This window comes from Salmo salar, chromosome 13 (genome assembly GCF_965601325.2).
Source record: "Salmo salar chromosome 13, fSalSal1, whole genome shotgun sequence".
Taxonomy (NCBI): Eukaryota; Metazoa; Chordata; class Actinopteri; order Salmoniformes; family Salmonidae; genus Salmo; species Salmo salar.
The window spans coordinates 24,615,173-24,629,817 of record NC_138303.1 but is presented as its reverse complement, the minus strand read 5'-3'; the positions used below and the strand labels follow the sequence as shown (position 1 = coordinate 24,629,817).

Sequence of the window (14,645 nt, the reverse complement as noted above, 5' to 3'; positions counted from 1 at the left end):
AGAGAGCTCTCTGTAGACTCATTGAGGCAGAAGCCTCTTCTCTCTCTCCTCTGGCCTGGTGTCAGGATCGATACTGGGCCTGTCTGTTCCCTCTCTGCTCCCTCTATGCTTCCTCTCTAGTTCTTCTTGCTCCCTGCAGCATGGTCGTTTGTTCACCTCCTACAGTTACAGTTACACGCCACACTGCACCACTCAAGTGTAATGCAGCTAGGCCTGTATGGATCTGCATCATTCAGGTGTCCTTGGACTGAAACTGGGCCTGCATAAGGCTGCATCGTTCAGGTGTCCTTGGACTGAAACTGGGCCTGTATAGGGCTGCTTCGTTCTGGTGTCCTTGGACTGAAACTGGGCCTGTATAGGGCTGCATCGTTCAGGTGTCCTTGGACTGAAACTGGGCCTGTATAGGGCTGAAATAGGGCTGCATCGTTCAGGTGTCCTTCGACTGAAACTGGGGCTGTATAGGGCTGCAATAGGGCTGCGTCATTCAGGTGTTCTTGGACTGAAACTGGGGCTGTATAGGGCTGCTTCGTTCTGGTGTCCTTGGACTGAAACTGGGCCTGTATAGGGATGAAATAGGGCTGCATCGTTCAGGTGTCCTTTGACTGAAACTGGGGCTGTATAGGGCTGCAATAGGGCTGCGTCGTTCAGGTGTTCTTGGACTGAAACTGGGGCTGTATAGGGCTGCAATAGGGCTGCGTCGTTCAGGTGTCCTTGGACTGAAACTGGGGCTGTATAGGGCTGCATCGTTCAGGTGTCCTTGGACTGAAACTGGGGCTGTATAGGGCTGCATCGTTCAGGTGTCCTTGGACTGAAACTGGGCCTGCATAGGGCTGCATCGTTCAGGTGTCCTTGGACTGAAACTGGGCCTGTATAGGGCTGCAATAGGGCTGCGTCATTCAGATGTTCTTGGACTGAAACTGGGGCTGTATAGGGCTGCTTCGTTCTGGTGTCCTTGGACTGAAACTGGGCCTGTATAGGGCTGAAATAGGGCTGCATCGTTCAGGTGTCCTTCGACTGAAACTGGGGCTGTATAGGGCTGCAATAGGGCTGCATCATTCAGGTGTTCTTGGACTGAAACTGGGGCTGTATAGGGCTGCAATAGGGCTGCGTCATTCAGGTGTTCTTGGACTGAAACTGGGCCTGTATAGGGCTGAAATAGGGCTGCGTCATTCAGATGTTCTTGGACTGAAACTGGGGCTGTATAGGGCTGCATCGTTCAGGTGTCCTTGGACTGAAACTGGGCCTGTATAGGGCTGAAATAGGGCTGCATCGTTCAGGTGTCCTTCGACTGAAACTGGGGCTGTATAGGGCTGCAATAGGGCTGCGTCATTCAGGTGTTCTTGGACTGAAACTGGGCCTGTATAGGGCTGCATCGTTCAGGTGTCCTTGGACTGAAACTGGGCCTGTATAGGGCTGAAATAGGGCTGCATCGTTCAGGTGTCCTTCGACTGAAACTGGGGCTGTATAGGGCTGCAATAGGGCTGCGTCATTCAGGTGTTCTTGGACTGAAACTGGGGCTGTATAGGGCTGCTTCGTTCTGGTGTCCTTGGACTGAAACTGGGCCTGTATAGGGCTGCAATAGGGCTGCATCGTTCAGGTGTCCTTGGACTGAAACTGGGCCTGTATAGGGCTGCATCGTTCAGGTGTCCTTGGACTGAAACTGGGGCTGTATAGGGCTGCATCGTTCAGGTGTCCTTGGACTGAAACTGGGCCTGCATAGGGCTGCATCGTTCTGGTGTCCTTGGACTGAAACTGGGCCTGTATAGGGCTGAAATAGGGCTGCGTCATTCAGATGTTCTTGGACTGAAACTGGGGCTGTATAGGGCTGCTTCGTTCTGGTGTCCTTGGACTGAAACTGGGCCTGTATAGGGCTGAAATAGGGCTGCATCGTTCAGGTGTCCTTCGACTGAAACTGGGGCTGTATAGGGCTGCAATAGGGCTGCATCATTCAGGTGTTCTTGGACTGAAACTGGGGCTGTGTAGGGCGGCTTTGTTCTGGTGTCCCTGGACTGAAACTGTTGCCTGTATGGAGCTGAAGCTGCTGGGTTTTTTGGCTCACCTATGTCATTTTCTTGGTGTTCTCAAACTAATACTGTGTTCCTTCAGAACAGGTTGCATTCCTGCGTGTTCTGTGAACATAAGTTATGTACTCACCAGTCAACCTAATATATCATCTCCCTCTCTCTCCCTCAGACCTCTCTCCCTCCTCTCTACAGTACCAGTGTGGATCGGTGGACTTCCTGTGTTCCCCACGGCTGGGAAAGAAAGCCCCGCCCCCTCCCAGACCATGTCACGGCCGGCCTGCAGTCAAGCCCCACCCCCAGCCCACCGCCACACCCACCCCTCAGAAACCTCAAGGTACAGTGTTGGTTTATCTGTCATTTAGCATTATAACTAGTTGTTTATTACAATAATGTCATTGTCATGTTGGTACAATATCCAGCATTGTGTTATTAGCCTGGGTTTCTTAGGCAATGACTATGACCCAGACCCCAGAGTTTTATTTGGTCAGGTCAGCCTTCACCCACATATTTATCCCACAAACACATCAGTCAGAATAAGAGATCAATGGTTCAGATCAGACTGTTGTTAGTCCAACTATTGCGTCATGCTATCTGCCTGTTGAGGCATTACTTTAGGCCAGCGTTTCTTAAAGTATGGGGACCTGTTAATGGTGGGTCGCGACGTAAATGTAGAATTATTTCATTAATTACTGGAATTGATTTGGCCAAGTGCAACTGCGCTCTCGGTTCAGTGCGCTCTGTGCTGTGCAGCGGTCTCTGCTCTAGTTCGGCAGCTGCGCGAGTGGGAGAGAGAGCGGGAGATGCCCGTGTGCTTCGCGGTGTACCGGATCTTTTTTTCCGCAGTTTTGTTGAAGATCACTCCGCGACCCACACGCTGCAGCGCTGTGGTTCAAGCCACTGACTTGTTATTCCTCAGCGCTGTCATGAAATGGACTTATGCTAGCTACAAGTTCTGACTGAGCTCAATGGTCATGACACGCAAATACAGTGATGACTTTTTGTCTCTTTCATACAAACTTTGAGAAATAATGAGGAGCGCCCACAATGTGTTTTGTGTGTGGAAGTGCTTAGTAATGAGTCTCTCAAAACGAACAAATTAATAAAACGACACGCCCTGACCAAACATCCAGGCACTACTGTACATGACGGTAAACCCAGGGAGTTATTTCAGAACAGGGCAGAATGCTTCAGGAAACAGTGCTTCAAAGTGGAAAAGTAAGTCAACTAACAAAGCATTGTTGTCACGCCCTGACCTGAGAGAGCCGTTTTTCTCTGTTTGGTTAAGTCAGGGTGTGACATGGGGTGGGCATTCTATGTGGGGTATGTCTATGTTTTGGCTGAGTATGGTTTCCAATGGGTGGGGGGAGTGGGGGAGGGGGGGGGGGCACACGGGGAGATTGGCTAAATCAGGGTTCAGACCTGAGTCAACTCCCCGTGCTTACCGTGGGGAGCGAGTAATCGAGCAAGCACCGTGTTATGCGGTGATGCGCACTGTGTCGCCAGTACGCCTTCACAGCCCAGTTCGTCCTGTGCCAGCGCCCCGCATTTGCAGGGCTAAAGTGAGCATTCAGCCAGGACGGATTGTGTCGGCTCAGCGCTCCTGGTCTCCAGTGCGTCTCCTCGGTCCAGGATATCCTGCGCCAGCTCTACGCACTGTGTCGCCAGTACGCCTTCACAGCCCAGTTCGTCCTGTGCCAGCGCCCCGCACTTGCCGGGCTAAACTGAGCATCCAGCCAGGACGGGTTGTGCCAGCCATACGCTCCAGACCTCCAGTGCACCTCCACGGCCCAGTATACCCTGTGCCTGCTCTGCGCACCCGGTCTCCAGTGCACCTCCCCAGTCCGGTGAGACCGGTTCCAGCTCCACATAAGAAGCCTCCAGTGATGATCCATGGTCCGAAGCCTCCAGTGATGATCCATGGCACGAAGCCTCCAGTGATGATCCATGGCCCGGAGCCTGTAGTGATGATCCATGGCACGAAGCCTGTAGTGATGATCCATGGCACGAAGCCTCCAGTGAAAATCCATGGTATGGAGCCTCCAGTGATAATCCATGGCACGAAGCCTCCAGTGGTGATCCATGGCTCGGAACCTCCAGTGATGATCCATGGCAAAAAGCCTCCAGGGATGATCCTTGGCACGGAACCTGTAGTGATGATCCATGGCACGGAGCCTACAGTGACGTCCCCCAGTCTGGAGCCTCCAGTGACGTCCCCCAGTCCGGAGCCTCCAGTGACGTCCCCCAGTCCGGAGCCTCCAGCGACATCCTCCAGTGACGTCCCCCAGTCCGGAGTCTCCAGCGGCGGTCCGCAGTCCGGAGTCTCCAGCGGCGGTCCGGAGTCTCCACCGGTGGTCCGGAGTCGACAGCGGCGGTCCACAGTCCGGAGTCTCCAGCGGCGGTCCGCAGTCCGGAGTCTCCAGCGGCGGTCAGCAGTCCAGAGTCTCCAGCGGCGGTACGCAGTCCAGAGCCTCCGGCGATGATCCGTGGCCCGGTTCCTCCTCCTCCTCCTCCGACGATCCACGGTCCGGTAATACAAAAGCGGAGGGATCAGCGGGCGGAGCGGGGGCTACGCCCCGAACCGGAGCCGCCACCATGGGTAGATGCCCACCCGGACCCTCCCCTATAAGTTCAGGTTTGCGGCCGGGAGTCCGCACCTTTGGGGGGGGGGGGTACTGTCACGCCCTGACCTGAGAGAGACGTTTTTCTCTGTTTGGTTAGGTCAGGGTGTGACATGGGGTGGGCATTCTATGTTTTGTATTTCTTTGTTTTGGCCGAGTATGGTTTCCAATCAGAGGCAGCTGTCTATCGTTGTCTCTGATTGGGAATCATACTTAGGCAGCCTTTTCCCCACCTGTGTTTGTGGGTAATTATTATTTCTGTGAGTGTTTTGTGTGCACCACAGTTGCGTCACGTTTCTTTCTGTTTACCTGTTTATTGTTTTGTTCGGTTTTCTTCAATAAAGTATGTGGAATTACCGGCACGCTGCGCCTTGGCTGATATATGACAGGGAGTTTGAAGATAGTGAACGTGACAATTGTTGTCATTTTATAACAAGTGATAATAAGCAGAAATAAGGGAGTACTATCTCTCATAGTAGTAGATGTGAGTTTCTCTTTCAAAAAAATCCCCTGGCCGTTTAACGTTACACAGCTAATAGCTAACGTTAGCCAAAGCAAGCTAACTAGCTACTGATAGTGCAACCCTAAGAAACGGTACAGATGAAGATGAAAAATGATCAGGCCTACTGTACATTTTACTGTAGAAATGATTGTTGATAACAAGTCTAGGTTGGAACTGTTACTGTTACAAGTAATCAGTTTTATTCTGAACTGGAATAAACTGATTGAAGCCAGATGCTTTTTGAGGCAAACACTCACACAGTTCTGGGTTGATCATCTACAGCATGAACCCGTCTCCTGCCTGACTGAGAAAGCAGTAGATGTTCTGATCCAGTTTGGTACCACATACCTATGCAAGTCAGGGTTCAGTCAGGGTTCAGAAAGTACAGAAACAGTGTCAATGCTGAACATGACCTCAGTGTTGCACTATCAAAAACATGCTTGTTGAAAGCTTCAACCAGCCACACACCTCTCATTAGGACTGTGTGTATGTGTGTGTTTTCTGGTCTGTGTGATGTGATCAATCAGTTTATTACAGTTCAGAATAAAACATATGTATTTTAACAGCAACAGTTCCAACCTAGACTTTCTATCAACGATAATTTATACAATAAGATGTACATTAGGCCTGATCATTTTTTATCTGTACTGTTACTTAGGGTTGCACGATCAAAAAGCCTGTGTGTTTTATTATACATCTGTGATGTGATCAATCCGTTTATTCCAGTTCAGAATGAAATTATTTATTGTATTTTAACAGCAACAGTTCCAACATAGACAGGCATGTAAGAGTGTTTTTAACGGGGAAATATAAACAAAAGATATGTATGGGTATTTCATTGTTATTTGTGTTTGTCTATATTGCATTTTTTTAGGAATAAGGGCAATGAAATGTACAGATATTTACGTAAAGTTGCATATTTTCCTAAGCTTGGGTCCCAGGAAAACACAGAATTTCTCATTTGGGTCCCAGGCTGAAAAAGTTGAAGAACCCCTGGTTTAGGCTGTGCTGTAGCCACACACACACACACACACACACACTCAGAGAGAGAAGGGGACACAGACTGGCAGAGATACTTGCTTCCTCATTCAGCCCTAATACAATACCAAGCACACAGCAAAGACTGGCCTGCATAAAATATGTAGAAAAAACCCAGTGTCCTCTAAATGCATTCTGCAGTAACCATGTTTTAAGAGCATGTAGCTAGCTATACAGTAGCGTGTTAGCCTCTGATAGTGTGGGTGGCCATTTGTGCAGAGTCTGTTTTTGGACTGCTCTTGGCCTGTCATTTTTTTGTCTGTGTGCTTGTGTTTTTTTTTATCTGACTTTGAAACCACAGTGGCTTACAAGCAGTCATCACTGCATCCTGTTCTGAAACCAGGAAGCTGTCTCAGCTCTGTGAAGCACCATCAGAACTTCTCCTGTGCTGTGTTCGAGGACCTACTCTTGGAGTTGAGCATTTCTATGTTGTGTTTTGTGGTGACATTTGGACTGTGGTTTTGTGAGTAGGTAGCTGCAGCAGCCAAGGGCATCTGGAATACAGAAATGGAGGCTTTCTCACACCGGGGCACTTGAAACAGGACTATTTTTGTCGTCACACCAGTGACCTGACCTTGTATCTGTCTTTTTCACTCTTTCCTTCTTCCTCCCTCCATTCCCCCTCTTCCTGGACCTGGACCTACAGTGCCGCCTAAGCCCCCGCACCTGCTGGCCCTCGGACAGGACAAGAAGCCCAAGAGGATCCCCCCGGCCCCCTCCAGGCCGCTGCCTGCTCCCCCAACTTCGCCCAAACCGCGGCCCTGCCAGACCCCCCCTGGCCTGGCCACACTGCCTCAAAGAGAAGCCCAGAACGTGGGACTACTCATCGAGAGGTTTGAGAAGTCCAGGTACTTTACCGCACTGCAGGGGGTAGGAGATTCCACAAAGTGTTCTCACCCTGTATCATTATATTTAGTTGGATGATTTATGATGTGGGTATTGTTATATGAGTATGAATGTTTTGCACGGAATACACACTCAATGTCTGTCTTAACCTCTGTCACAGAATACACACTCAATCAATGCCTGTCCTACCCTCTGTCACAGAATACACACTCAATGTCTGTCTTACCCTCTGTCACAGAATACACACTCAATGCCTGTCTTACCCTCTGTCACAGAATACACACTCAATGTATATCTTACCCTCTGTCACAGAATACACACTCAATGCCTGTCTTACCCTCTGTCACAGAATACACACTCAATGTCTGTCTTACCCTCTGTCACAGAATACACACTCAATGCCTGTCTTACCCTCTGTCACAGAATACACACTCAATGCCTGTCTTACCCTCTGTCAGAGAATACACACTCAATGCCTGTCTTACCCTCTGTCACAGAATACACACTCAATGTATATCTTACCCTCTGTCACAGAATACACACTCAATGCCTGTCTTACCCTCTGTCACAGAATACACACTCAATGTCTGTCTTACCCTCTGTCACAGAATACACACTCAATGCCTGTCTTACCCTCTGTCACAGAATACACACTCAATGTCTGTCTTACCCTCTGTCACAGAATACACACTCAATGCCTGTCTTACCCTCTGTCACAGAATACACACTCAATGTCTGTCTTACCCTCTGTCACAGAATACACACTCAATGTCTGTCTTACCCTCTGTCACAGAATACACACTCAATGTCTGTCTTACCCTCTGTCACAGAATACACACTCAATGTCTGTCTTACCCTCTGTCACAGAATACACACTCAATGTCTGTCTTACCCTCTGTCACAGAATACACACTCAATGTCTGTCTTACCCTCTGTCACAGAATACACACTCAATGCCTGTCTTACCCTCTGTCACAGAATACACACTCAATGTCTGTCTTACCCTCTGTCACAGAATACACACTCAATGCCTGTCTTACCCTCTGTCACAGAATACACACTCAATGTCTGTCTTACCCTCTGTCACAGAATACACACTCAATGCCTGTCTTACCCTCTGTCACAGAATACACACTCAATGCCTGTCTTACCCTCTGTCACAGAATACACACTCAATGTCTGTCTTACCCTCTGTCACAGAATACACACTCAATCAATGTCTGTCTTACCCTCTGTCACAGAATACACACTCAATGTCTGTCTTACCCTCTGTCACAGAATACACACTCAATGCCTGTCTTACCCTCTGTCACAGAATACACACTCAATGTCTGTCTTACCCTCTGTCACAGAATACACACTCAATGCCTGTCTTACCCTCTGTCACAGAATACACACTCAATGCCTGTCTTACCCTCTGTCACAGAATACACACTCAATGTCTGTCTTACCCTCTGTCACAGAATACACACTCAATCAATGTCTGTCTTACCCTCTGTCACAGAATACACACTCAATGTCTGTCTTACCCTCTGTCACAGAATACACACTCAATGCCTGTCTTACCCTCTGTCACAGAATACACACTCAATGTCTGTCTTACCCTCTGTCACAGAATACACACTCAATGCCTGTCTTACCCTCTGTCACAGAATACACACTCAATGCCTGTCTTACCCTCTGTCACAGAATACACACTCAATGTCTGTCTTACCCTCTGTCACAGAATACACACTCAATGCCTGTCTTACCCTCTGTCACAGAATACACACTCAATGTCTGTCTTACCCTCTGTCACAGAATACACACTCAATGCCTGTCTTACCCTCTGTCACAGAATACACACTCAATGTCTGTCTTACCCTCTGTCACAGAATACACACTCAATGCCTGTCTTACCCTCTGTCACAGAATACACACTCAATGTCTGTCTTACCCTCTGTCACAGAATACACACTCAATGTCTGTCTTACCCTCTGTCACAGAATACACACTCAATGTCTGTCTTACCCTCTGTCACAGAATACACACTCAATGTCTGTCTTACCCTCTGTCACAGAATACACACTCAATGTCTGTCTTACCCTCTGTCACAGAATACACACTCAATGTCTGTCTTACCCTCTGTCACAGAATACACACTCAATGCCTGTCTTACCCTCTGTCACAGAATACACACTCAATGTCTGTCTTACCCTCTGTCACAGAATACACACTCAATGCCTGTCTTACCCTCTGTCACAGAATACACACTCAATGTCTGTCTTACCCTCTGTCACAGAATACACACTCAATGCCTGTCTTACCCTCTGTCACAGAATACACACTCAATGCCTGTCTTACCCTCTGTCACAGAATACACACTCAATGTCTGTCTTACCCTCTGTCACAGAATACACACTCAATCAATGTCTGTCTTACCCTCTGTCACAGAATACACACTCAATGTCTGTCTTACCCTCTGTCACAGAATACACACTCAATGCCTGTCTTACCCTCTGTCACAGAATACACACTCAATGTCTGTCTTACCCTCTGTCACAGAATACACACTCAATGCCTGTCTTACCCTCTGTCACAGAATACACACTCAATGCCTGTCTTACCCTCTGTCACAGAATACACACTCAATGTCTGTCTTACCCTCTGTCACAGAATACACACTCAATCAATGTCTGTCTTACCCTCTGTCACAGAATACACACTCAATGTCTGTCTTACCCTCTGTCACAGAATACACACTCAATGCCTGTCTTACCCTCTGTCACAGAATACACACTCAATGTCTGTCTTACCCTCTGTCACAGAATACACACTCAATGCCTGTCTTACCCTCTGTCACAGAATACACACTCAATGCCTGTCTTACCCTCTGTCACAGAATACACACTCAATGTCTGTCTTACCCTCTGTCACAGAATACACACTCAATCAATGTCTGTCTTACCCTCTGTCACAGAATACACACTCAATGTCTGTCTTACCCTCTGTCACAGAATACACACTCAATGCCTGTCTTACCCTCTGTCACAGAATACACACTCAATGTCTGTCTTACCCTCTGTCACAGAATACACACTCAATGCCTGTCTTACCCTCTGTCACAGAATACACACTCAATGCCTGTCTTACCCTCTGTCACAGAATACACACTCAATGTCTGTCTTACCCTCTGTCACAGAATACACACTCAATCAATGTCTGTCTTACCCTCTGTCACAGAATACACACTCAATGTCTGTCTTACCCTCTGTCACAGAATACACACTCAATGCCTGTCTTACCCTCTGTCACAGAATACACACTCAATGTCTGTCTTACCCTCTGTCACAGAATACACACTCAATGCCTGTCTTACCCTCTGTCACAGAATACACACTCAATGCCTGTCTTACCCTCTGTCACAGAATACACACTCAATGTCTGTCTTACCCTCTGTCACAGAATACACACTCAATGTCTGTCTTACCCTCTGTCACAGAATACACACTCAATGTCTGTCTTACCCTCTGTCACAGAATACACACTCAATGTCTGTCTTACCCTCTGTCACAGAATACACACTCAATGCCTGTCTTACCCTCTGTCACAGAATACACACTCAATGTCTGTCTTACCCTCTGTCACAGAATACACACTCAATGCCTGTCTTACCCTCTGTCACAGAATACACACTCAATGTCTGTCTTACCCTCTGTCACAGAATACACACTCAATGCCTGTCTTACCCTCTGTCACAGAATACACACTCAATGCCTGTCTTACCCTCTGTCACAGAATACACACTCAATGTCTGTCTTACCCTCTGTCACAGAATACACACTCAATCAATGTCTGTCTTACCCTCTGTCACAGAATACACACTCAATGTCTGTCTTACCCTCTGTCACAGAATACACACTCAATGCCTGTCTTACCCTCTGTCACAGAATACACACTCAATGTCTGTCTTACCCTCTGTCACAGAATACACACTCAATGCCTGTCTTACCCTCTGTCACAGAATACACACTCAATGCCTGTCTTACCCTCTGTCACAGAATACACACTCAATGTCTGTCTTACCCTCTGTCACAGAATACACACTCAATCAATGTCTGTCTTACCCTCTGTCACAGAATACACACTCAATGTCTGTCTTACCCTCTGTCACAGAATACACACTCAATGCCTGTCTTACCCTCTGTCACAGAATACACACTCAATGTCTGTCATACCCTCTGTCACAGAATACACACTCAATGCCTGTCTTACCCTCTGTCACAGAATACACACTCAATGCCTGTCTTACCCTCTGTCACAGAATACACACTCAATGTCTGTCTTACCCTCTGTCACAGAATACACACTCAATCAATGTCTGTCTTACCCTCTGTCACAGAATACACACTCAATGTCTGTCTTACCCTCTGTCACAGAATACACACTCAATGCCTGTCTTACCCTCTGTCACAGAATACACACTCAATGTCTGTCTTACCCTCTGTCACAGAATACACACTCAATGCCTGTCTTACCCTCTGTCACAGAATACACACTCAATGCCTGTCTTACCCTCTGTCACAGAATACACACTCAATGTCTGTCTTACCCTCTGTCACAGAATACACACTCAATCAATGTCTGTCTTACCCTCTGTCACAGAATACACACTCAATGTCTGTCTTACCCTCTGTCACAGAATACACACTCAATGCCTGTCTTACCCTCTGTCACAGAATACACACTCAATGTCTGTCTTACCCTCTGTCACAGAATACACACTCAATGCCTGTCTTACCCTCTGTCACAGAATACACACTCAATGCCTGTCTTACCCTCTGTCACAGAATACACACTCAATGTCTGTCTTACCCTCTGTCACAGAATACACACTCAATCAATGTCTGTCTTACCCTCTGTCACAGAATACACACTCAATGTCTGTCTTACCCTCTGTCACAGAATACACACTCAATGCCTGTCTTACCCTCTGTCACAGAATACATAGTTGTGGTTTTCAGTCCAACCAAGACTGAAATGTGAGAAAGGTTTCATTGCACAAGTGCTTTGTTTTTTAGTCACGTTTCTTCTTTATTTCCCAGGATTCCGATTCTTGGCGTCCCCCCGAAGAATCAGCTCCACCTGTGCCTGACTATGGACGCCATGTCTGAGACCACACCCCCCTCTGCCCCTGACCCCACAGAACACTCCCCTTCAGGGTCAGCAGGAGCAAAGGACTCTGGGGATCGCTCCCCCGCCGACAAACTTGCACATATCGTCTCGGAGCGAATTGACGAGGTCACAGAGCTGATAGAACTCTCACGCCTGACCTCACTCCACATCGATGGCCACGAAGACATTGCTCTGGACTCAATGGAGGACCACCTCGACATCACCCATGGAGTTGGTTCCCTTGACGATGCGGAGCGGGAGGAGAGAAGCTCTTCCCATGAGCTCCAGGACAATCCAGACTCTCTCTCCTCGGAGCAGAACTTAAACGGGAAGATTCCCAACCGGGACAGCGGGATTGACAGCCCATCGTGTGCGGTGGAGGGGGAGGTGTTCCCCAACGAGGACGCCATCGACGAGGAAGAGCGCTATGACAGCATCACGGAGACGGAGACCAGCGTGTCCTGCTGCATAACCCTGGACAACAAGCGTGACTCCACGCAGGACGAGGACAGTGACCTGGATGAGGTCAGCAGTGGGGAGATGGAGGGAGGGGAGAAGACAGACACACACAGGGTGAGTCAGACACACACACATTCTTATCAGTCTCCTCACTCCGTAGGGCAGTAACTGTAACCTGACCATCTATTCTTGTCTGGGTGAACTATCTGAAAGTCTGCATCAGTTTCAGGTGTTTTTTTATGAAACTGTGGGCCTATACATAACACACACACACACACACACACACACACACACACACACACACACACACACACACACACACACACACACACACACACACACACACACACACACACACACACACACACACACACACTATTTCAGACTCTCAAGTGTATGTGTGATGGTCACAAGAGTCTGTGCGGTATTTAAAAGTGGATGTGCTGTGGGGTGTAGGGAGACGAGTACCTGCCCAGGGCTGTAAAAGGATCTTGTGACTGCTGCTAGAGGACAGACTGAAACAGACAGAAACCTGACCACAGCTCAGCTGCTGTTTCCTCTGACTTCCCACCGTTGATCTGTGTGAGAGTGATACTGACACTTCCAACAGAGAACTTCACATCTTACCGGTCCGGTATACATGAACCCCCTTGCCAGAAAAATACTGTCTATTTATTGAAATTAAAGGATGAGGGGAAGGTCAAGAAACATCAGACAGAAATATAAAGAGAGAAAAGGAGGTATAGAAAAAATTGAGAGACAGAATGCAAGTCAGCAAGATAGTGAGAGAGTGTGCTGATAGTTAGCTAACGAGGACAAGTGTGAGAAAGAGATGGATGGGCGGAGGTGGTGAGTGGTACCTGAAACTAGAGTACAGGACAGTCATCATGGGTGTCATCAGTACAGGACAGTCATCATGGGTGTCATCAGTACAGGACAGTCATCATGGGTGTTAGCAGCACTGGGATTTTATCCCCTCAGCATTGTTATGATGGGGCACAGCCCAACACACCCAAACACACACCCATGTGAGCACACGCACTTACACACACACACACACACACACACACACACACACACACACACACACACACACACACACACACACACACACACACACACACACACACCGTAGTGACAGCCCATACCCTTTGCCTCATGAGCAAGGGATCTCCATGTTTCTTGATATCAGCATTACTGTCAAGAGGAAATGTGTGTGTGGAGGGGTGTGAGGGGACAGTGCCACTCTCTGACACTAACAGCTGGTATGTTGATAGCGTTTTAATGGCACTGCTGTCGCAGAGGATGTGGGTTGTGGGGATGCACATTGCGACAGGAAAATAAAGAAATGTACTTTCTTTCAGTCTTTAGCATCCTCTGCTACAGAAATAGATGAGATATTTTAGGTATTATTATGCCTATGTGAGTGTGTGCTTGTTTGTGAACATACACTGCATGACCAAAAGAATGTGGACATCTCATTCAAAAATCATGGGCATTAATATGGTGTTGGTCCCCTCTTTGTTTCAACGACAGCCTCCACTCTTCTGGGAAGGCTTTCCACTAGATGTTGGAACATTGCAGCAGGGACTTGCTTCCATTCAGCCACGAGCATTAGTGAGGTTCACCACTGATGTTGGGCGATTAAGCCTGGCTCGCAGTCGGCATTCCAATTCATCCCGAAGTTGCTCGATGGGGTTGAGGTCAGTGCTCTGTGCAGGCCAGTCAAGTTCTTCCACACCAACCTCGACAAACCATTTCTGTATGGACCTCGCTTTGTGCACGGGGGTATTGTAATGCTGAAACAGTAAAGGGCCTTCTCCAAACTATTGCCACAAAGTTGGAAGCACAGAATTGTCTAGAATGTCATTGTATGCTGTAGCGTTAAGATTTCCCTTCACTGGAACTAAGGGGCCCGAACCATGAAAAACAGCCCCAGATCATTATTCCTCCTCCACCAAACTTTATAGTTGCACTATGCATTCAGGCAGGTAGTGTTCTCCT

General features: G+C 48.0%; 1 protein-coding gene across 1 annotated transcript in view; it reads left to right on the top strand.

Moving 5' to 3' along the window:
* Nucleotides 1-14,645, top strand: part of LOC106566610 (FYVE, RhoGEF and PH domain-containing protein 3) — a 127,921-nt gene that overhangs the window by 87,811 nt on the left and 25,465 nt on the right. Inside the window, exons 2-4 of the mRNA XM_014134788.3 lie at nucleotides 2,194-2,358; nucleotides 6,829-7,030; nucleotides 12,113-12,755. Of these exons, the coding sequence (XP_013990263.2) occupies nucleotides 2,194-2,358; nucleotides 6,829-7,030; nucleotides 12,113-12,755 (1,010 nt within the window). The remainder of the gene's footprint in view (nucleotides 1-2,193; nucleotides 2,359-6,828; nucleotides 7,031-12,112; nucleotides 12,756-14,645) is intronic.